Genomic DNA, 25,447 nt, shown 5'->3' on the forward strand with positions numbered 1-25,447 from the left:
GTGGAAAATACAGTAGGAAGATTTATATACACACAGAGAACATGAAAAAATGGGTGTTGCCATACACACTATAATGAGAGTGATCAATTAAGGTGAGCTATTATCAGCAGGAGAAAAAAAAACTTTTGTAGTGATAATCAGGATGGCCCATTTCCAACAGTTGACAAGAAGATGAGGGTAACAGTAGGCAGGGGTGAGGGGGAATAAGCACGGGGAAATAGTTTTACTTAGTGTAATGACCCATCCACTCCCAGTCTTTATTCAAGCCTAATTTAATGGTGTCCAGTTTGCAAATTAATTCCAATTCAGCAGTCTCTCGTTGGAGTCTGTTTTTGAAGTTTTTTTGTTGTAATCTTGCCACTTTTAGGTCTGTAATCAAGTGACCAGGGAGATTGAAGTGTTATCTGACTGTTTTTTTAATGTTATAATTCTTGACATCTGATTTGTGTCCATTTTTTCCTTTTACGTAGAGACTGTCTGCTTTGGCCAATGTACAATCTATTCAGGGGACACCATCATAGGACCTAATCTCATCAGCCACACTATCAGAGCCTTGTTCACCTGCACGTCTACCAATGTGATATATGCCATCATGTGCCAGCAATGCCCCTCTGCCTTGGACATTGGCCAAACCGGACAGTCTCTACGTAAAAGAATAAATGGACACAAATCAGACGTCAAGAATTATAACAGCATATTTATGAGATCAGGTGTATTGACGGCTGATCTCATATATTTACATATTACTGATTAAATGAACAATTAACTGATTGTTGGCCAGGATGTGAACAATAAGTACTGTTCATTATGAAACAACTTCTATAGTAACTTCAAAGTAGACATGTACAGTAGATATTGCACAATATAAAACCGTTATTGTTTATTTGTATTATGGCATATACTAAGTGGTTGCTCTTTGTTTTTTTCATCTTCTTTTAAAATTCTAATAAAGAAAAAGGAATAAAGCAAATCTATTTCTTCTTTTCCAGTGTTCTGTTTCCTGTGGAAAGGGTATAAAGTATCGTGATGTACATTGTGTGAACAGCATCCAAATTAAATTAGAGGAAGAAAACTGTAGACATTTAAAGAAGCCTCGAACCCACAAAATTTGTAGAGCTGTCAGATGTCCTGCATGGAAGGCCAACAGGTGGAAGGAGGTATGTAAAATGTATTGTAATTATATACCACTCTTCCTTCTAAGCATAGCATAAAAGGCCATATTAATGCCATACTGCTTCAATTAAAGTGCTAGACAGAAGTTGTTCTTTATGTGCTGCACACATGCTATACTTTGTCAAACCAAAGGTCCATCTAGCCCAGTATCCTGTTTTCTGACAAGGGCCAATTCTAGGTGCTTGAGAGGGAATGAAAGGAACAGGTAATCATCAAGTGATCCATCCTCTGTTGCTCATTCCCAGCTTCTGGCAAACAGAGGTTAGGATCATCATCCCTGCCCATCCTGGCTAATAGCCATAGATAGATCTATCCTCCATGAACTTATCTACTTCTTTTTTTAACCCTGTTATAGTCTTGGCCTTCACAACATCCTCTGGCAAAGAGTTCCACAGGTTGACTGTGTGCTGTATGAAGAAATACTTCCTTTTGTTTATTTTTTAAACCTGCTGCCTATTAATTTCATTTGGTGACCTTTAGTTCTTCTGTTATGAGAAGGGGTAAATAACACTTCCTTATTTACTTTCTCTACACCAGTCATGATTTTATAGACCTCTGTTGTATCCCCCCTTCGTCATCTCTTTTCCAAGCTGAAAAGTCCAAGTCTTCATATGGAAGATGTTTCATACCCACACTAATTATATCTACAGTTTAAACTGAAGTGGCTCACTCTAAGGTCTTGCTTTTATCTTTAAACTAAATCACAGAAACGACTGACAAATTTGCAAGTGAAAATGCAAATCTATTTGATAATATTCATCTGTTGCTGATTAATAGTTTGGGGCTTTCCTCTCACAGAGCAGCCTGTTCTTGAAGGGAAGCTAGCCTAATATGTATATTCAAGATGAAATTGTTAAGATAAACATTTACATTTTGTGATTTTTTTTTAAACAGAACTTCAAATCTTTTGAGGTTTTCTTATCAGTGTGTAATAATGTATTGTGTCATAATTCATCACATTGCAGTACTTTGCTTTTAACTTGCTCTTTAAGGGTAAACTTTTCAAAAACGTCTTAGCACCAAGGACTCTGAATTCCATTGTGTCCTACATGCTTTTGAAAATGTTGTCCATCATCTATAAACAATAGAATATACACTAACATTTGCAAGCTATGGTATTATCATAATATGTATAATAATGTATTCATCAGCAATATTGCAGGTTGCTGTCATTCTTCTGTGTATATATGGGACAGATTAGTTTACCTGTTTAACTGAATAGTGTCACACACACTCTTCAGTCCCCTGGAATTGAAGGGGAAGAACTCAGACAAATGGCCGGCCAAAAGCTGGGTTTCTTCCCATCCTTTTTTTGTCTCTTTAGGGATCCCTGACTTTGGAGAACTTGATGGGGGTGGGGGGCGGGGGACAGGTAGAAGCTCCATTCTTTTCCTCCAAACCCCTCCCTCCCCCGCTACAAAGACCCTCCCAGGATGCTTCCTTGTTGTTTAAGAGTCTCTCTCGCGTTGGGAGCCTGATATTATGGAGGTTCCTTACCCTGTCTCCATTGTGTTACTCAGGCCGTGCAAAGAGAGGGAGATCCTAGTGGAGGGGGGGGGTGGAGAAGTGTGGAGGTACATGAAGGAGTGTGCCTGCAGCATGATGTACTTTGGCAGTCACTAGCTGACAAATGGTCCTTTCGTTACCACAGCCAGCTGGCACAGGTTAGTTAACCAGGTTGCTCTGACCTATGCCTAATAGTACATGGAGAATCAGGAAGTTATAACCAGTGCCCTGACAGTTGCATCTCTCTGCCACACCGAGAGGAAGTGACCACAGCCGAAAAACTGACCCAATCTATGAAAGCCTATGTCTATGGTACAAATAGATAATGAATGGTACTTACCAATCCTCCCCTTTAACTCCTTTTTCCTTAATTGCTGTAACATTCTATTTCTCCAACTCTTCCCCATCTGTCAACTCTTTTTCTTACAATTTTCCTTTCTAAGGAGAACAGTGAGCAGTGCAATTAGGCGTCAGCTTCGCTAAAGCCAGAAGAAGAAAACAGTGTTCCCCAGTGAATGGGGAAAAAAACTTGAGTTTAATTTGTTTTGACTTCCCAATATCAGCCTCTCAATGTAAAGTCTATTTAACCTAAAGAGAAAATGGCAGTTGCCTCTACTCCCCAGTTTGTTCTAGAAAGAACATGGCTCTGTGAATTGGTCAGTCAGTCCCTGACAATTGCTACTAGTAGGCCTGGGGCAACCTTGCTGGAGCTAGTTTACAGAATCACCAGTGTGGCAATTACTCAAAGAAAAAGAGGCAGTAAGGGTTTGGTAAAAGACATCTAGTACAGCACTGGAAGCGGAGATTGTGTGGAAGTTTGTGTATGTGCTCCAGCATTACACACTCAGAAACATTTTGTTGTATTAACATTAATAGATGTTTTGTTTTGCACCTTAAATTTGTTTTGTCTGAGTCATCTTTGGCAAGTCTACCCCAGTCATGTATCTGGGTGACAGTATGTTGAGACTGAATTATAACATTTCTACAGTATAATCATGCATCATAAATAATTGCATTTCAGTACTTTTTTCCTATTAAAATATAATTGAAAGTATGATCCTTATAGTTTCATAAACTGCAACCAAAGACGTGTCCTGGAGAATTATAGCGAATTCTTCATTTCAGCACCTTGATTTTTTATTGTTGTTTTGAAATTCACAGTTTATATAACAATCCAGATGACACAGGCATGTACTTGTGATGAAGAATACTACATGAAAACAAAAATGCATATACAGAGTCTATTGTCTCTTTTACACTCACATGTAGACACCTGGAAAGTTAATGACTATGTTACAAATGTGTCTGGAGAATAAAACCTCCATCCTTGCATCTGGGATCTTCAAATGAAATGAAAAAAAAAGTTGTAGTATATATCTTTCCTATTCAAATTGTATCAGATAATTTATTCTGTCTCTTAAAAAGGTGCACGCTTTAGGCACTTTGCCAATTATGTGTTTAGGGTAGACTGTGTATCCTAAAAGGAAACAAAGATGTAGAGAAAGGGGGAAGAACTGTTTCATATGATTTGGTGGTTGCTGAAGTCTTAAAAATATTGGATGGAAATGGTAAGATGAAGCTGCACAAAGAACATTTGTTTGTGTGTGTGAGCGAGAGCTATTTAGATTAGCATGTGAATAGTTAAGGTGGATCTCTTTCCTCCCATATGTCAAGAATATATAGGGGCAACAATAATAGAAAATGTATGTGCAGAAACTTTTCAATTGCTTTTCTGCTTCTTATTGTAACAATGAGAATTCCAATGCCTATATCTGACACTGAGGTGGAACAGCAATATCTGATCCACTACTCTTAGCATTTTTCCTGTTATGACTGACCCCTACGGTGGCACTGCCTGACTAAGCAGTGCAATCTTCATCAGCTCAGCAGCAAGAGAAGACTATTCCTATACTGTTAACTCCTGAAGCATATGTTGCTGAGTCTCTCAGCAGTGGTTTTGCTGGTAGTGCAAGAACCTTCTCACCTGGTACCAATGATTGCTAGTCAAAATTTGCCATCTATGGTGATTCAGTGTCTGATACTTTAGGCACCACATTTGGTTCCATTGAGAGGCAAATTGACAATGATCTCACCAATGCCGCCTTCTTTTCTTGTCCCCAGCAGTCACACTGGTATGCTTTGTGTATGCCCCACAACCAGAACCAGGCTAGAAACAGGAGCAGAAGTTATAGGAGACCAGCCTCTCTTACTTCATCAGTGGCTATCAGCTCATCCAGACAGCCTGGGAACTCCAGATAGCCATTTTGACGTGTTAGAGGAGAGATCATGATGAAGTTCTCCTTTAAGGAGTTGATTTCTCTGATTGGGAGCCATAGAGGAAGTTTTCCATTTCACAGAGGGAAGGGGTTTTATTCTCACTACTTCCTTATCCCAAAAGCAAAAGAAGGTCTCAGAGCTACATTAGACCTGCAACAGCTCAAAAAACACCTAAAGAAAATAAAGTTTTCCATGATCACGCTGGCTTCCATTATTCCTTCCCTGGATCCTGGCAACTGGTATGCTACCCTTGATTTAAAGGATGCATGTTTCCATGTGGCAATATATCAAAGCTACAGGAAATTCCTCAGGTTGTTCACCATTCACTCTCACTACCAGTTTACAGTCCTGTCTTTGGCCTGTCCACAGCATCATGTGCGTTCACAAAGTACATGGCAGTGGTGGCGGCATTTCTGAGGAAATCAGGAGTTCAAGTGTTGGTGAGAAGTTGTGTCAAAGACCAAGTGCTGTCTAGGATGGCCATGGTTCAATTAATTTTTGGTGTGCTAGGATTGCTCTTCAATGAGGAATAGCCAATTCTGTCACCTGTACAAGGGATAGAATGCATAGGAGCAGTCTTGGACTCTATGGAAGCCAGAGCCTTCCTCCGTCAGGCCAGGTTCCAGATGACGCAGGCCATTTCTTTAAACCTGAAGGCCCATTCTACCACAACAGTACGAAATTGCTGCAGACTTCTGGGGCATATGGCCTCATATATTTATGTGGTTCAACATGCCAGCCTTCATCTCAGGAAGCTGCAAAAATGGCTGAGCTTGGTGGTTCGGGTACACACTCAAATCTTGGCCTCTCTGGACAAGAGGACAGACCCATCCAATGTGTGTGTGTCATTCCATTTGCCCGTCTTCAATTTACTTTGACCTTAGTTATGGACACTTCTATCCTAGGTTGGGAGACTCACATGGGATTACTGCACCCTCAAGGTCTGTGGTCTGCCCAGGATTTAACTCTCCACTTAAATGTAAGAGAACTGAAAGTCATTTGATTAGCTTGTTACTCTTTTCTTCACCATATCACCAGAAGAAATTTGCTAGTAGTTATGGGTAATACAGTAGCCATGTTTTATGTGAACAGGCAAGGAAGGGCCCAGTTGACTCTTCTCTGCAAGAGGCAATGCTATTGTGGGATTTTTTGTGTCACCAACTCAATCCACCTCAAAGCATCCCACCTTCCAGTTGTCCACAACACTGTGGCAGATCATAGATTCATAGAATATTAGGGTTGGAAGATACCTTAGGAGGTCATCTAATCCAATCCCCTGCTCAAAGAAATACCAACACCCACTAAATCATCCCAGCCAGGGCTTTGTCAAGCTGGGCCTTAAAAACCTCTAAGGATGGAGATTCCACCACCTCCCTAGGTAGAGCAGCTGAGCAGGTCTTTCTCCAGCCACCATGAGTGGTCTCTCTGTCTAGATGTAGCCAGTTTCATTTTCTGACTGTGGTGCACTAGACAAACAAGCTTCTGTACACATTGCTTCCTATTCCACTCCTGCTCAGGGTGGTGTTGAAAATCAACCAGTACTATGCATTAGTAATACTAATAGCATCAGCACGGTCTCACCAACACTGGTTTTCCATTCTGTTGATCCTCCCAGTTAGGGCTCCTTTGACTCTCTTCTGCTGGACCCAGACTTGATCTTACGAGACCATGGTCACCTCCTCTATCCTGACCTAGAGGCTCTTCACGAGACAGTCTGGAAGTTCTGTGATTGACACCTCAGAAGGAGATCTGTTTCACGGCAGTGCAAGACATACTCTTAAACCATAGAAAACCATCTAGTATGTATATTTACCTGGTGAAGTGGAGGAGACTGTACTTGTGGACCCAATAGAAAGGGGTCTCCTCAGTCCAGGCTTCAATATGTCGTGTGCTGGATTATTTGTTATACCTGAACCAGCAAGCCCTGGCCATTAGTTCCATCAGAGCCCACCTAGCAGCTGTCTCAGCTTTCCATCCTCTGACTGATAATTGTTATCTTTTTTCCAATCCCACAACAATCAGATTTTTGAAAGGTCTGGAAGGATTGTATCCCCAAGTAGAGAATCCTATTCCCTCTTGGGACTTAAATCTGGTATTGACAAAGATAATGGGTCCTCCATTTGGATTATCTGTTCCTTATTCCATCTCTCAGTGAAGGTAACCATTTTGGTAGTGATCACTTTGGCCATGAGAGTGTGTGAGTTACGAGGTCTAGTATCTGTTCCTCCGTATATAGCATTCCATAAGGACAAGGTAAACCTACATCCTCACCCAAATTTCTCACCACAGTGGAGTCCCATTTCCACATCAATCAAGCAATATATTTACCAACTTTCTTCCCTAAGCCTCATGCTCACAGGGATGAGAAGAGACTCCAGATGTTAGGAGAGCATTAGCATTTCATTTGGAAAAGACTAAGCCATTTAAACTGAACCATAAACTAAATCATCACAGTTGTTCAGGGTAATTGCAGACATGATTAAAAGACTTCTGGTCTCTTCTCAAAGAATCTCATAGTGGATTTCTTCCTATATACATTTGTGCTATGACTTGATCGATGTATCTCCACTCAAAAGGGAACTACTGAACACATTCAGTGAGATCACACTCAGCCTCTGCAGCCTTTTTAGCTCAAATGCCTATTCTAGACATTTGTAGAGCAGCAACTTGGTCTTCAATGCCTACCCTTACATCATATTATGCCATCTCTTAGCAATCTGGAGATGATGCCAGATTTGGACATGTGGCCCTTCAATCGTTATTCAGATGCATTCTGATCCCACATTCAGATTGAAAAGCTTGGGAGTCACCTACAGTGGAATGGATGTGTGCAATCACTCAAAGAAGAAGAAACTATTTCTAACCTGTTCTGTAACTATTGATGTTTGCGATGTGTTGCATATGTCCATTCCGTGACCTACCCACTTCCTCTTTATATCAAAATCTGTCCATTTAGAAGGAACCAATGGGATTTGGGGTCGGCTTTCCCCTTTATACCATTTCACAGCAGCATGAGGAGGCAGAGGGTGCATGCACTGCCTCGACCGATACCACTGAGGCAAAACTCTCCAACAGCAGAGCACCGGGCACGCACACACTCACATAGAATGGACATGTGTAACACATCTCAAAGAACAATAATTATGGAACGGGTTGGTAACCATTTCTTCTCCTTAATTTACCAATTTGGAAACATTAAAAAAGAAGTTCTGTCTCTCCAGTGACAGTCTCATTCTGTTCACCTATGGCCATATTCACTGCTTGATTTGCCTCAGGAAGAGCCACATACTGAACTAGTGTTCTGTCTGCCATTTGTTCTCCTTATGGACATGTAAGTCTCAAGACACTCATCTCAAGCTCTGTCTTTTGGAAAAATTGATGAGAGTCACCTCTGAGCCTGAGGAGATTGGTGCTTCTAGCTGTCTGATCAGGCACCAAAGAAGTGATCTTTGACAAAAGCCCCCATCACCAGGCATGCTACGCCAAGACATAGCACCAAGGGGAAAAAAACATGTAGAAAAAGGACTCAGCAATGATGAGCCCACACTGACAACTCTGACACTGAAGATTGGTACTCCAAGACAAGGCTGATCATAGAGCAGACAGATGCTCCAGAGACCACTTGGTGTTGTTTCATAAGGAAAGTTCCAAACACTGACCCTCCACACCACAACACCATCATGGACACCATCTGCAAAATAGATACAGACGTTAGTGCCAGCTTCCAAGACCATTTTGGTACTGAAGCATATACTAGTAGAGGAGTCTACATCATTGGCCCCAAGACCTTCTTCAGAACTGGTGTACACCATCATCCTGGCACTGAGATCGCCTTATGCCTCAGCACCATCCCTTGAAAAGATATACTCTTCTTCCCCATCCAAAGGCACGCTGTCATCAATGGGGAAATCCTGTGATATGGTTATTTTCCTTGAAGAACAATAAAAAATGGTATAAGGAACACTCTGCAAGGCTAGAGCCTTTTGTTCCAAAAGAGGTATGAGCCTGGCTTGCTAGTAGACAGCTTCCTCATACCATGGTTTTTGGGACTCATGTATGTTTTCCCGCCCATTCCCAAGTCAAGGGTTCATATGCAAGATCAGGTAGGACAAAGCCAAGGTAATTCTGATAGCTCCATATTGCTTGAGACAATTCTGGCTAATGGGCCTTCTTTGGATACCATCCAGTCTCCCAGACTATCTGGACATAATATTGCAGAACCAATGTCAAATACTTCATCCAGACCCACGGTTACTGTATCTGACAGCCTGGGTGTTGGCTAGTTGAGTGGTACTGACAGACTGTTTCTTTCAGGTGCAAGAAATCCTCCTGCAAAACAAGAAGCATTCCACAAAGAAAACTTATTTCTCTAAATGGAAAAGATTCTCAGTATGGACAACACAATGCAAACTTAACACAATGGAGGAGCCCATACTAAAGATCCTGGAGAATCTCTTGCATTTAAAAGACCATTTAGCTCCATTAACATTAATCTAGCAGCCATTTCAGCCTGTCACCACCTGTCTAATCCTGTTCCATCTTTTCACATCCCACAGTGATTATCTATCAGTCTAGGAACTCCCTCTGGTGTGGGATTTCAACATTGGCCTTGCAAACCTCATGGAGGCCCACTTCAAGCCTTTTGCAGAGTGTTCCTTATACCATCTTATCCTTAAAATGGTCTTAATTGCAATTACTTCAGCCAGGTAGATCAGCGAGCTGCAAGCTTATATGAGTGACCCTCTTGCACAACATTTCACAGAGACAGGGTGATGCTGAGAACTCATCCTAAGGTGGTCTTCAAAGTTTCACTTAAATTAGAGGTTGACAGGTTTCAGAGTAGCAGCCGTGTTAGTCTGTATCCTCAAAAAGAAAAGGAGTACTTGTGGCACCTTAGAGACTAACAAATTTGTTAGTGCCACAAGTACTCCTTTTCTTTTCACTTAAATTAGTACACCAACCTGCCTGTTTTCTTCCACAATCCTCATTCTGCACTGGAAGAGAAGAAACTTCACACTTTGGATGTTTTAAGATTTTTATTGTATTATGTGGACAGAACAAAGCCCTTCAAGTTTTCATTCTATCACTTTGTTGCCATTTTGGGCCTTCAAAGGGTCAAGCCATCTCCTGAAGAGAATATCTCAATCGATCATGTAGTGCATTTCAATCTACTACCAGACAGCTGATGTGCCACTTCCTCTGAATGTGAAAACTCACTCATCTAGAGGTCAAGACTTCCTCCTGTTCCAGGAACATTCCTATATCACAAATACCTGAGGCAGTAAATGGGAGTATACCAGTGGTCTTTGTTAAACACTATGCCCTCGATCTATCTGCAAGGACAGATACTAGCTTCAGGAGAGCAGTATTACAATCACGGTTTGCTTAGACAATCAGGACTCCTCTGTCCCATCTTGTCAGTCACCTAGAGTGGGATCCACATTGACACATATTTGAAGAAGGTTACTTACCTGACAGTAAATGTGCGTTGTCAGCATGGATCCCATATCATGCCCTCTATCCCTTTTTGTCAGAATTCTTCGTATCTGGAATTCTGAATACTTAGAATAATAAATCAGTGTGGAATCTCAAGTATTGTTATGTTGTGATTGTACTGGTGATAACTGTGTGGTTTTTAATTTAACATTTTCTTTGGGAAGAATATAACATAGCTAATATGATATATACCCACACAATACACAAGCTTTAAAAGAATAGGTTATATCTTATCACATAGAATTGTAATATAAGTAAATGTTAGTGTACTTAATTAAAAGATTAAAACCAAAAAAATTTCAAATGTCTTCCTTGGTGGTTTGCTCCATAAGTAGCTGATTGGTCTTCTGTAATCTTTCAGAGCTGCTATTATAGTTCTTTCATTTAACCACAACAGTTAACAGTGATCTTTAATGAATGCAGCAGAGTTAAGCTTTCTCCTTGAAGAGGAATGTATAAACTACGTTCTGCCCATTACATTCAAATGAAACCAACTTAGTCAATGTTCCTTAGGATCTTGATGTAACTTCATGGAATTACACATGCTTTTTATCTTGTAGACTGGCACAGAAAATATCTCTAGCTAACCAGCAATACTGACAATTGTTTCTTTCTCTTTAACCAGAATATGCCACTTTCAGAGTGAGCTAATATACTGACCATAATATTTTTACCCCTTAAGACCACATATAATTCTGCCTATCATTTCTTAATTTAGCAAAGTGAATAGAGCCCTGCAAATCCTTGGCTATCTGCTTACATCTATGGACCATTTTTGTGGATCACAGCTCAGATGCAGATACAAATTTTATATGTGTGCAGGGCTCTGCAGCACACATTCACCCAAATGGAGTGGCTGTTACCCAGCCCTCAGGCTCCAGCTCGGCTTTCTGAATCAGGCAGCTGCAGCTTGTGACATGTGGAAATAGCCCGCTGGGCATTCTGGGTGTTGTAGTCCCCAGCTAGCTCTGATGGAGAAGGTAAACTACAACTCGCAGAAGGGAGTGAGCCAAGCGGCATTTTGAAGGAGGTCTGAATTATACTTTAAACTAGTGGGTGGCAACAGTAAGGCTGTGAAGAGAGTAGTTGTCACTGCTGTCTGTTCCGGCTGGATCTGTGTGCGTTAGAGCTGCCAAGGGTTGTGTAAGCATGTCCGAGCCCCCACTGGAAGGGTGGCGCTGCATATAAGGATTGTAGCCTCCCTGCCTGGAGTGGGGAAGGAGGCCCAATGGGGGCGGAGGTCTCTGGAGAGAAGTGGTGGGTGGTTGGGTGTTGGGGGCTTGGCCCAGCCCTGCGTCACTGGTGTGTGGTGACCCATAGAGCTGTTAAAAGAGCCCTGCAAATCTGCAAATATCTGCAGACAGTTTTTGTGGATCGCGGATCAGATGCAGATACACATTTTGGAGTCCTGTGCAGGGCTCTAAAACTGAACAAACTCTATTTTATACTACTAAGATTTCAGCTGTATAGGCCTGATCCTGCAAAGCCTGTGCATGTGCTTAATTTTACATATGTGAATAGCCACTATTCCCGTCGAGACTTAAGTTAAACATGTTGCCAGATGTCTTCGCAGGATCATGGTCCTTATTCTGTAGTATATATTTAACCTCACCTGTTGAAGGGGTATTTTTTCTGTTGTAATTTGACATTTTCATCCTAAATCTCTTCTGACAAAACTGTAGAAAATTGAAGTAAACACCTGAACTATGTTAACAAACAGTAGAAAACAGAGGTGTGTTAGTGTAATAAGTGCATTGTAAAAGAGTAATATGCAAGCACCTTGGTTTATGAATGACATGCGATAATGGAAATGACACCATATTTGGTGAGAGGTTTCAGAGGGGTAGCCGTGTTAGTCTGTATCAGCAAAAACAGTGAGAAGTCCTTGTGGCACCTTAGAGACTAACACATTTATTTGGACATAAGCTTTCGTGAAAGTGGGTTCTAGCCCAAGAAAGCTTATGCCCAAATAAATCTGTTAGTCTCTAAGGTGCCACAAGGACTCCTCGTTGTTTTTACATTCTTTGGTGGCTACCTTTTTCATATTCTTTCTTTATGTATGTATGTATTTTCTGTAGTGCTCGGTGACCTGTGGAGTGGGGATTCAACAACGGGATGTTTACTGTCGGCTGAAAGGCTGGGGTCGAGTGAATGAAGCAATGTGCAATCATGATGCCCAGCCCCCTAGTCAGAAGCCCTGTTGGCTGCCTGCCTGCGTGCCGTACCAATGGCTGACAGATGAATGGCAAGATGTAAGTATGGTCTTTCAACTAATTTGATGTAACTGGCCTGCAAAAGTGAACAGGCCTGCAAAATTCAAAAGCTGTGGCATAAAATTTTAAAGGCACTTTTTCTTTCTAATAAAGAACTTGTTTGTAGGCAGAAATAGTGCAGGAAGTATTAGCAGGTCCCTAATGGGGGAGTTTTAAAACTAATTTTAATGTAATAGTTCTCGTTCTCCAATCTCATGTAACCTGTATGCATGTAGTGTAGAAAATGTGTAATGGTGGGGGCCTCAGAAATCAGAAACTATAAAAGAATCACCTTTTAAGAATTGAAAAAAACTGACAGGAATGTCAGGGAAGATGAAATATTTCATAGAAACTCCAAGGATAAAATCCTTTTGGGAACATTTCTTTCCACAATGGGAAGTTCTACAATGGGAATATTTGCCTTTAAAAATAATAATAATAAAAAAACCATGGCATACCTGTTTAAGAAAAATCAAAAGGCACAGAACTGTAGATGGTTTTGACATTATGGTTTTGACAGTAACAGGAAAAAATAAAGAAGTAAAAATGTGAAGCAAGTATTGCAGATAATTTTTTTTTAAAAAAAGCATAGCCAGGAAGATGCACAGGTAGCGTAGCTGTTATGTAATGTTAATTTATAGCCTGATCCTCAGGGATGCTGCCTCTTAGAATCAGGCTCCTAGAGGAACAAAGTCCCAGATTTGGGTATGATGATTTTTAAATGTAAATGGTGCAATATTTATACTGTAAAAGTATAGTCCTCTTGACTTGCTATTAACATACATGCCATAAACCACAGATAATCCACAGATCACTTGCTTGTGGTTTGCAAAGAGCTGGGTGTTGGTCACATGATTAGGGCATATTTTCCTCTGCTAAATCAATTGCAAGAAAGTTGAAGATATATAAATACATTCCTACTGCCACTTTCTCATGTAAGCAACTGCAGCATTTGTCAGAGGGACATTATGTGATCAAAAATGGGTGTGTCCACATGACTGAGATTGGGAGGGAGGTGTCCTAGAGACAATCTCTATTAAGCTGTGAACCACATTATAATAGAGTTTGAGAAATCTCGGTTTATGAAATGTGAGTGACTGTAATCATTGAAGTACTATGATGTTAGCAGAACAGAGGGGAGGAACCAAACTTTACACACCCAGAACATCCTTGTGGTACCAGCCATCAGTGCTAGCATCTCAAGAATGTTTTGCACATAATGCATGTGAGCATCTCGCCTGATGATGTTAATGCTGAACCCTGGCTTTATGGGGAGTTCTGCACATGCACCTTTCCAGGTCCATCCCAGTGAAGGCTGTTTTTCTTTAAGGGAATTATTTATTTCATTTTCCTTTTCAAAAAAATCCTCTTAAAATGTTTATCTGAACTGAGAATTGAAAATTCTATTTTAATTACTTTTTTTAAAAAAAATTCATCATCATCATGCTCACACATGTATTCCTTTGCCATTTTCTAGTCTTTATGCTTCAGCTTCTCTGTATGGTGCTTTCAATGTCCCTCTTCTACCCTTGTGTGTCTCTGCTCCTCATTGGCTGCCTCTTCCTCTTATCCTCCCCCCATCCCAACAAGCACAGTGCTGCCATCTTTCCTTCTCAGCCCTCACCAAAGACAAAGGAAGTGGCACTAACTTGACAAAGAAGTCCTGAGGCACCCACTGTTGGAGTATTGGGAGTGCTGTGGTACTGGCATACTGGGGATGAATATTAGCCAAGACAAACATAAACATGATGTGCTAGCCAGTTGTGCAGAGATTCGCTAGACTGTTCAGAAATGTTTAGGATAATGAGTTTTATAACAGAAAATGCAAATTTTCAAGAATAAGTATGGATTTTCCCTTTTCTCCAAATGCTTGTATTTTTTATCTAGAAATGCAGAGCTCTGAACTGGAAACATAAATGCATTTTGCTTTGCTGTCTCTTCTTGGTAACTCATTTCATGTTTGTTACTCTTTGTGTGAAACTCCTTTGTTCACTTTCTCCCTGCCCCTTCTTTCACAGTTATATCCAATATTAATGGTTACTAATATAGAGTTTGGATTCATTGTATCAAAACTCCTTTATAACTTAACATTTGCAAGATGTTCACTTTCTAAAGACCAAGTTACCCAGCCTACATTAATTGAATGCTTATTGTTTCTTATCCTTTCACACAGAAGAGTCATTTTGATCCAGCCCCTTATCCTGTCCTGACATTTTCTTCATTTTAACCTCTGGCTCACCTCACATGTTACACAGTCATATATGAAACAATAAGGGTGTATAATTACAAGTGCTGGTATCCGAGCTTTGAGAACAAAGTGAAAAGTTTGGACACACTGGGTGTTTTGTACTGAAATAGATAACAGGTTTCACTAGATCTTTGTTTCAAAGTTTTACTTGTGAATAGCAACCACCAGATAGATTTGTTGTATAAATAACCATTTTAAATGGAAAAGCTGTAATTTGTTTATGTCCTACTCAGTGCTCAGCATCATGTAGGAAAAAGGAAACACGCCGGAAGGTCAAGTGTGTGGATGAAAACAAGATCCAAGTAAATGAAAGTTCCTGTGATCCTGTCACAAAGCCTCCAACGATCAAAAAATGCAGGATTACTCCCTGTAAATATGCTGTGGTTACAGGAGACTTGTCACAGGTAAATTAATCATGTTGCTAACCAAATTTTCTTTTTGATGTTGTATATAAGAGAATATTAATATAAATTGTACATTCTGTGTAAAAAAATAATAATTTACTTTTTCCGCATGGGACATTCACACCAACCATGATTTCTTGTTGTGACTCCAATACCACAATCTTCTGTGGTTGTGTTCCACAATCCATTGCAGTTCTGGGAGGGAGGAGTACTGATGGGTAGGTATTTTCTGATACCTGTGGGTGGGGGCAACAGGAGCAGTACTTAAGCTCTTCTCCTCCTCCCACTGCATTTGTGCTGCACTGAGCCTGGGGACAAGGCTGAGAACTGTGAGTGCTGGAGGGCACTTGGTCTAGATCGTTAGCGTCTCACCATCTTTAAGTGACTTCTCTGAAGCAGAGTACAGGGGGTGAAGGAATAGGAGGAACTGTAATGGGGTGAAGTGGCATCAGCAGGAAGATAAAGGGAGGTTCTTCCCTCCTATCAGTTTTCTCCCCCTTGGTTGCAGCAGCCACCATGTTTTAGAGATTTTTCCATGATCTATTAGGCACACCTCATGACCCACCAGTTAGAGAACAGCTGCTCCTCTTGGTCCTTACCACCAAATTTCTTTTCTGTGTACTGAAGAACCGCTCCTGGGGCCTCATCCAAAGCCCCACTGAAGTCAGTGGGAGTCTTTCCACTTAGTTCAGTAGGCTTTACATCAGGCTCCTGGTCCCTTGGGCCTTTCTTGCCTGCATTGTGTGGAGGTAACTGCAGAGCCAGGTTTCTGCCTTGGGACGGCATGAGCTCCCACCTCCAAAGGCTCCATAGGTCTTGAGGCATAGTTATTATAGAGCTCCATTTCTGTACTCTGCCAGATCATTACTAAAATCTGCTGGCCAGCATACGTGGGAATAATGTCTACTATGCCCCATACTCTCACTGAAGAGAGGATCAGGACTCACTAACTATATTCTGATGCTGCAAATATCATTGAAAATAATGCTTTTTGTTATTATTTCAGTGTTCAGCCAGCTGTGGGCTTGATTACCAACAAAGGATCACATACTGTGTTGGAATCCACACTATTCGGACTAATCGTGCCTATGGTCTTCGCTCGGTAGCATATCGAGATTGCCCAATAGTGCCTTCCCCACACATTTACAAATGTAATATCAGGGGATGCTTACAAGCAGCTACTTGGAAGGTGGGGAAATGGAGCAAAGTGAGTATAAATGTGCAAGCCAAAACTTTACAGTTGCCTCAAACACAAAAAAGTTTACCAAAATTTATTTGCTGACAATATTAGTGATTTATTTTCTTCTGAACTTCTGGTTGTTATCTGTGTGTAGTGCTCAGTAGCTTGTGGAGTGGGAATAAAGGAAAGAAGAGTAGAATGCATGACTGAAAATGGTTTATCCAGTAGCTTGTGCCTGTCACGTTTAAAACCAGCAGCCAGAAAGATCTGTCATGCAAAAGAATGTAAGTAATTGACAGTGATGATTATGTACTGTACCAAATGCTTTCTTGGGATATATATGTAAAAACTGTAAAATAAATATCTTTGCAACACAAATATACACAATTAGCTGTTCAGATTCAATTCTCAGCTCATGAAATATTGATATGGTTCAATCACTCATTTTTAAGGTGAAGCTTTCACCAGCTGCAAAGAAATCCAGAGTAAAAAAAGGATTAGAAAGGATGGTGAATATTTACTGAACGTTAAAGGAAGATTGATAAAGGTACTATTAACATTTCTATCAAAGGGGTGGGTTGTGAAATAAAACGTGTATTTAATAATAAGGGTTATATTTTTGCTTGTAGATTTATTGTTCGGGGATGCAGTTTGAGAATCCCAGAGAATATTTAACATTGGTTAAAGGTGAAGCAGACAACTTTTCTGAAGTATATGGATACAGGTATAAAATCAGTGGGGTTCTTACTTTATGAAATGTATTTGGTAGTTTGAAACTATAAAGCAGAGTTTTCCTTTATGGGATCATATGCATAGAAATATATTGGGGCCCAATTTTCAAAGGTGTCGGCACACAAATGAACATTACTAATGTAAATATATTTCCATACTGAATTTGTGTGTACCTGCAGTAACTGACCTTACAGATGGCCTTTTATTATTTCAGTGGAAATGGTACCCAGTTATACCAGTGCTGCTGTTGGCCAAGTGTATAAAGGTCCTACAGTAACTCCTCACTTAATATCGTCCCAATTAATGGTGTTTCGTTATTACGTTGCTGATCTATTAGGGAACATGCTCATTTAAAATTGTGCAATGCTCCCTTATAATGTTGTTTGGCAGCTGCCTGCTTTGTCCACTGCTTGCAGGAAGAGCAACCTGTTGGAACTAGCTGTTGGGGGCTTGGAACCAGGGTGGACAGCAGCCCCCCTATCAGCTCCACACTTCCCTAAGCTCCCGGTGTGGCAGCTGCCCTGCAGGCTATCAATTGCCAGGCAGTTCAGCTGTCCCTCCCCCCACTGCCATGTGCTGCTCCTGCCCTCTGCCTTGGAGCTGCTCCAAAGAGCCTCTTGCTTGCTGTGCAAAGGAGGGGGGGGGGGGAAGAGGGGTGCTAATGTCAGGGTGTCCCCCTTTCCCCCACTCCTGTACCTACTCTCCACAGAGCATGAGAGGACATGACAGGGCTCAGGATGAGGGGAGCTTGCTGGCAGCAGCTGCTGTCTCAACATTGCTGATCTATTGAAAAAAGGCAGTGTACTTAAGATGGGGTCAGCATACTTAAAGGGGCAGTGTGTGTCTCTGTCTGTTTCTCTCTGCCATTCTGTCTCCCCTCCCTCTATTAGTGCTGCCTAGTAAAGTGTGAGGCTACATTAACAACAATGTGTTAACCCTTAAGGGCTCAGCAGAATGCTAGTTCATCATTTAGCAGTAAGGCATCCCCTGGAAAATATCCCATCCTCTTACTTCACCACTTAATCAAGCTTCACAATCATCATTGCTGTGTACAGGATTAAATTGTTTGTTTAAAACTTATACTGTGTATATATATATATATATATATATATATATATATATATGTATATGTATATGTGTATGTGTATGTATGTATGTATGATGTCTCTTGTCTGGTGAAAAAAAATTTCCCTGGAAACCTAACTCTCCCCCCCCATTTACATTAATTCTTATGGGGAAATTGGATTTGCTTAACATCGTTTTGCGTAAAGTAGCATTTTTCAGGAACATAATTATAATGTTAAGCGTGGAGTTACTGTACTATTCAGTATTTGTAAGATATTCTGTGTGTAGCATAAAATGATTTGATTGTTTTTCAGTGTGATACTACTTTAGAAAACATATGAAAATAGAAACCAAATGTGCTATTACAGGTTACAAAATCCATATGAATGTCCTTTCAATGGAAGCAGAAGGCAAGACTGTGCATGCAGAAATGACTACCTTGCTGCTGGACATACTAGTTTTAGCAAAATAAGAATTGATATAATCTCTATGCAAATTGAAAGTAAGTGTTTATACATTATTATAGAATTCTGTGTAATGACCCTTCTGTTGGAATTTTAAAGTGACTACTATAAATGCAAATTTAGGACCCAATTGCATCATTTCTATGCAAACAAAACTCTTAACTTCAATGACACTTCCATGAATGAAACTTCACAGGTTCAAACCTTAAGCTTTCATGGGTGTCTCATAACTTTAATACACATGCATAATCCGATATATGTGTTTCAAGAGCAGAACAGAGTGGTTTGAGCATTGGCTTGCTAAACCCAGGGTTGTGAGTTCAATTGTTATACAGACAAAACTGCACAGGATCATTTCAGGGGACAAGACGTCATGTTTATTATAATAACACAATTTAAGACCAATAACTAATATCCAATACCTGTGTGTGTGTGTGTGTGTGTGTGTGTGTGTGTGTGTGTATACACACACACCCATACACATCCACCCACACCCCAAATGTTCTGTAACTGCTGTATAGTTACCAGTTCTGAATATAGCTTGAGTTTGTGGCTTGGATTCATAGTTTGTGGCAGCTAACTGGCCAAGAAAGCCAGGCACAAGGAAGAACTGGGTGTCTGTTGGGCATGCACCGATGCCCTTCCATGTTGGCAGTAGAATGTTACCCTCCAAAGTCTTCCATCTCACCCATTCTTTTTGTAGGCTTTAGTTTGAATCCAGAGTCTGTAGGTCTTGCTGTGTCATGCCGCCTCTAGGTTCAGTGTGATTGATCACCAGTCAATTGCAGACATGACTTTCAGCCTAGGACCTGGCTTTGATGTTTCTTCAATTGTACTTTTGTTCTTTTCTTTTGAGGGTGGACTCTTCTTGCTTTGTCAGGGCTGTTGTCTGCATCTTCAGCCATTGGTATTTACACTTTATTTCATCAGGACAGGCTGGGGCTGGAGGTTGATTCCATCATCCATACATACCTCATTCACACATCTAAACTAAACTAATAAGATTACAGCAGGGTTTTGCAAAAATGAAGTGAGCATTTTAAAATGGAGTTTGGGACAAGTTAAAATGGAGTTTGGGTTGCAACATGGACAAGTGTAAGGAATGGCAAACAGTGAACAGAAGTTACAATGTTGAAGCAGTGCAAGTTTCAGTGATTCAAGCAGCAATTGGATTGAAAGTGAAACTCAATTACCCAGTTATTGGGGTAACTGGTTTTATTAATGAATGTTGTTTTATTCATAAAACTTTGCTTATGAAGTTATAATAAAGTGAACAATTAAAAACAATTTCATTGATCAGTTCTACACAATCCTTGAGGGGGCCATTTAGGGATCTGGGTCAAAAAGTGGGGATTGGTCCTGCTTTGAGCAGGGGGGTTGGACTATATGACCTCCTGAAGTCCCTTCCAACCCTGATATTCTATGAAGTAAGCCTTTTCCTACAGCAGATTATACCATAGCGCCGACTTCCCCTCTGCTTGGTGGGTGCTTGACCCCTCGCCCTGCCTCTGGTCCTGCTCCTGCACTGCCCTCACTCCACCCTTTCCCCAAATTCCCTGACCCACCTGCTTTTGCTACTTTCTGCATATTGCTTGTCTACTAATAAGTTTTTAAAGTAACAATTCCAGTGCTAAATAATTGTCATATCTGTTTATTAGCTACAGACCTTCTCTTTGCTCAGACTGTATTTGGGAGAGCTATTCCTTTTGCTACAGCTGGAGATTGCTATAGTGCTGCCAGATGCCCACAGGTATTTACAATTTTTTTTCATGAAATTAACACTTAAGAAAAAGACCATTTTACTAGAGGTCATAGTAGGGACATGCAATAGACTAATATACACTCAATATTCTGTACAAAAATACAGTACATTAATAAGTAATTGCTTCTTGCTCCCCTCTTTTTTTATTCCATCATCCCTTACATTTGCTCCCTGAAATTGTTTTCCCCACAGCTCTCTCTTTTGCTGTCCCTCATGTTCCTGCTCCATGTATAAGTATCCAATCGGCTATTGATCTCTTGTGTTCCTGCCTCTTGCACTGGTGTTCTTCTGATGTGCAATACCCCTTAAATTTTTTGTATGTCCTTCTAATCCCTCTTTCCAGCTCTCCTCCCTTGCTATGGCCCCATCAAATTTCTCTTTTCCTCTCCATCCCTTTCCATTTCCCCTTCATTGGATCCCTATCAGCTGACTCCTTCTCTCTGTATTTTTGTCTGGTTTTTCTGCTCCCACGATGTATATGGCATGAGACATTCATTCGCATAAAGAGTGGAGGAGCTGAAAGACAGTACTTAAAAATCATAGAATTCTCATTGCTCAGCAGCAAAAGAATACTTCCCAGCATGTGTTGTGAGTTGCCTTAATGATCTATCGCCTGGGACTTCATGAAACATGTTGGAATACTTGTGTGGAGAAAGAGCAGAGGTCTGATACATGCAGATACAATAGGGCATCCCAAGTAGCCAAATGTCATCCACTGGCCTAAGACTAGGATCAGAATACAGTAACCAGAAAATTAAACCACTAACAAACAAAAATCCTCACAAGTGCTTCAGAGCACTGGATACTGGGAAAAAAAAAAATCATAGGGTCAAATCCACTACTGACCTAAGTGGTCACAGCTCTGTTGAACTGCATCTCTTCACACCAGTGGTGAACATAACCTTTAATAACTAATGATAATGGATTCCGCTAATTGGGGATATATCTCTGCACTGAAGTGTTCACACCTCAGGAGATGCCTTGAAGGAGTGCTGCTGGTCTCTGTCCAGACCAATTGCACCACTTCCTTCACTCTCGAAGTTTTTCAGATCTGCTCCCAAGCCTGAATATTATACGTGACAGGCAACTGCTGTGCCATCCGTATAATTGCACATATGCAACGTTCATTTATTTCTGCAACATGACATTATGGATGAAGTTACTTCATGAAATACTATGGGCCTATGATTATGGAATAAGCTGCACTCCATTTGCATTAATTTTCTCCAGATGCTGTATGCCATAAAATTAATACATTCCGCTTCTTTGATACTCAAAGAACCACCTTACCTGTGTAAAACATCAGCTTGTGCCAGTAAACTCAGGGGTCTGAGTCCTAAAAAATAAAAAGAGCAACTGGACATGAAAATATACACAAAATAAGTTATACCAAACTCCAATATGAGACTGATGTTTTCAGCATCTATATGAATCACAAGAGTGAAGCCTGAATGGTGTATATGCATCACTAGAACCCTGAAATAAAAATAAACTCTTCATACAGTACCTGCAGTCCTTTGTATGTAGTTTATTTTTGATAAAGTTTGGGTACTATCAAAATACAGGCATCTCATGAACACCTTAACATTTATACCTTTAAACTGGGCTTGGAAGGATTAGATTTCAGTAAAAATTGGTAAATGTTGATTTCACTATGTACCACAAACTGAGAAAAAAGTATTTCCATTGATGATCATTGAAATTTACAGATAGGCAAAATAAGAAAAAATACTGTTTGAAGACTTTGAGTCAAAATCAGTCTTTAGATTTAAGAATTACGCTTGTTAAAATGGACTAGTGGAATCAATAGGAAAACCAGGTATGATTTGTTGATTTTAAGGATATTCACTTTGTATATTTTACATGTGATGTTGACAATTTGTGTTTTAATATTTATAAAGCTTTAACTTTTTGAATCTCAATATATGTCATTAAATAATTCTGACCCCTCAATTTCACAATTGTGAAAATTTAGATAAAAATTTTAAAAAAATGCTTAAAAATATTGATATCTGTCAAAATTGTAAAAAAAATTAATCGAAATTCTGCCAAGCCTAGATGAAACCACCCAACAGTAAGTAGTACATATATTTACCATGTTGGATTTTGGCAAAAGAATAAAACAGTAAAATGGGAAAGAATCTTTCATGAAGTATAACTGGAGTTGGAGATTTCGATTGCATAATACTAATCGCATACCCCTTGTCACTTTACAAAATTTAAAACAAGCACATTCAGGACAGGCTTGATTCAGTTTTCATTAAAGTCAATGGCAAAATCCTCATTGGCTACTAAGGGGAGCAAGTTTTATCACTATCTTTACGTACAGTGCATATACACACACACACACACACACACAGTGTATTTACTGACATGTTTGTTTAAAAGCTCAACCACGATATTGCATGAATGTAGTTTATTCAATTTCTGCAGCTTGTCTTGTGTCATTTATTTTCTAAAGTGGAAAAAATTAGTGGAAAAAGTGTAGTATAGTTTCTAGTTCCGAACATGTTGTCTGTTCTAAAGTGTATTTCAAGTCCATCTGTGATTTTGATTTTTAAATACAGGTTTGCATATGAAAGGGCTCTGGAATATATGCAATTTTCTGAAATTGTGTTTATTGTACAACTTTGTATTTAGTAGTGAATTTAATTTAAATATTTGTATCTGTATTGATTGCTTTTGTTAATAGGCATATTAAGTATTATGTAAGCATGGAAGAGTGAGCAATCACTTTCAGAATACGGTGAGGCATTTGATTGGAAACTACTTGAAAAAGGCTGAGAGCTGTGAGTAGCAAAGAAGGATTTGTCCATAGTTGCCAGAGTGTGGCAGACCCTGCCTATGTAGCTCCAAAAAGTTCAAACAGTTTAAAATATTTATCTTTTGAGAAATGGTTGTTTTGGGTGTTGTTGTAGCCATCTTGGTCCCAGGGTATGAGAGAGACTAGGTGAGCGACATAATATCCTTTACTGAACCAACATCTGTTGGTGAGAGAGACAAGCTTTTGAGCTCCATAGAGTTCTTCTTCAAAGTTTCAGAAGTTTGTTTCTTTCACCCACAGAATTTAGTCCAAAAGATGATATTACCTCACCCACTTTGTCTATTTTTAAGAAAGCAGCCTCATTCTGGCAGGTCTCACATTTAACACACTAATTAAAATAAAATCTGATTTCAATTAGGAATAATAAGCAATCCACTTCAGATAAAATATGAATCAAACCCAAAACATGAACCAATCCAAAAAGTTTGAGGTTTTCAGAAATTCAGATAATTTTTAAAAGTATTTTTGAAATTTGTTGTTGATCTTTCGAAATGTCTGGCTTTTGACCAGAATTGTAATTTGATTATTAAGATAACTGATGTTATGTTATATGGTATTGTAATTATGCCAATGATCTAATAATTGGTATTATTCAGCATTATTTCCCACCACCAGCAAACCAGAAATGACTGCAAGGATCACACAAAAAACTATTTGTACCAGAATTCCAGCAGTGTCTCTTGATGATCCCCTCTATTCGACACTGGTGAGGCCTCATCTGGAGTACTGTGTCCAGTTTTGGGCCCCACACTACAGGAAGGATGTGGATAAATTGGAAAGAGTACAACGAAGGGCAACGAAAATGATTAGGGGTCTAGAGCACATGACTTATGAGGAGAGGCTGAGGGAGCTGGGATTGTTTAGTCTGCAGAAGAGAAGAATGAGGGGGGATTTGATAGCTGCTTTCAACTACCTGAAAGGGGGTTTCAAAGAGGATGGCTCTAGACTGTTCTCAATGGTAGCAGATGACAGAACGAGGAGTAATGGTCTCAAGTTGCAATGGGGGAGGTTTAGATTGGATATTAGGAAAAACTTTTTCACTAAGAGGGTGGTGAAACACTGGAATGCGTTACCTAGGGAGGTGGTAGAATCTCCTTCCTTAGAGGTTTTTAAGGTCAGGCTTGACAAAGCCCTAGCTGGGATGATTTAACTGGGACTTGGTCCTGCTTTGAGCAGGGGGTTGGACTAGATGACCTTCTGGGGTCCCTTCCAACCCTGATATTCTATGATTCTATGAAAATGCTTGTTTATGTTTCAAATAAATATCAGCACTTTTGGATGTTTCTCTAATCTAAACTGAACTCCTGATCATTATGTTTTTGTCCATAATTAATTCCTTTGCAAAAACTATCTGGAAACATCATAAAATGTCTGAGTATTTGATGTAACCTAATTTTTTATTATAATAGGAGAGAAAAATATTAAAATAATTTACTCTCAGGTATAAGAGATGGCGAGTGAGCTAAATACAGTAAAAGGCTTGTGTGTGCCAACATAGAGGTTTCTAGGCTTTTTGACTTTAGAAATACAAAGTTCAGTATGCATCCGATGAAGTGAGCTGTAGCTCACGAAAGCTTATGCTCTAATAAATTTGTTAGTCTCTAAGGTGCCACAAGTACTCCTTTTCTTTTTGCGAAAGTTCAGTATGTAACCATAAGGTTACAATACAATATTCTAAGTAGTATTTGCCAATGTTAAGTGTCTCAAAGTTTGTACATAAGCTCTGTGCTTTGATTTTTTTTTTTTTTTTTGATAGGGGCAGTTCAGCATTAATTTGACAGGCACTGGCCTGAGGCTATCCAACACAGCTAGATGGATTGCTCAGGGCAATTATGCAACTGTTGATATACACAAATCCCAAGTAAGTAATGTTGCTTATTCTTTGTCCATTCTTGATTTGGAAGACACTTCCACAGATACTTTATGAATTTATGAACTAGTCTACTTGGTAGGACAGTGCCCGGCCAGAGGGCTGTAAATTGTAGAACGCTCCAAAGGATTGTGCTCTAACTACCCTGCATAGACCCAGCGGACCCAGTCTAATAGGCATAGGCACTGACTCCA

General features: G+C 39.9%; 1 protein-coding gene across 4 annotated transcripts in view; it reads left to right on the top strand.

Moving 5' to 3' along the window:
• ADAMTS20 (ADAM metallopeptidase with thrombospondin type 1 motif 20) overlaps nt 1–25,447 on the top strand; it is a 181,865-nt gene that overhangs the window by 153,994 nt on the left and 2,424 nt on the right. For all 4 annotated transcript variants that reach the window (XM_038379168.2, XM_038379153.2, XM_043494489.1 and 1 more), the window contains 10 exons: nt 990–1,157; nt 12,531–12,704; nt 15,186–15,356; nt 16,363–16,563; nt 16,691–16,820; nt 16,989–17,083; nt 17,166–17,260; nt 18,702–18,835; nt 20,456–20,547; nt 25,140–25,244. In XM_038379168.2, coding sequence (XP_038235096.1) covers nt 990–1,157; nt 12,531–12,704; nt 15,186–15,356; nt 16,363–16,563; nt 16,691–16,820; nt 16,989–17,083; nt 17,166–17,260; nt 18,702–18,835; nt 20,456–20,547; nt 25,140–25,244 — 1,365 coding nt within the window. The remainder of the gene's footprint in view (nt 1–989; nt 1,158–12,530; nt 12,705–15,185; nt 15,357–16,362; nt 16,564–16,690; nt 16,821–16,988; nt 17,084–17,165; nt 17,261–18,701; nt 18,836–20,455; nt 20,548–25,139; nt 25,245–25,447) is intronic.

The sequence above is a fragment of the Dermochelys coriacea genome, chromosome 1, assembly GCF_009764565.3.
Source record: "Dermochelys coriacea isolate rDerCor1 chromosome 1, rDerCor1.pri.v4, whole genome shotgun sequence".
Lineage (NCBI taxonomy): Eukaryota > Metazoa > Chordata > Testudines > Dermochelyidae > Dermochelys > Dermochelys coriacea.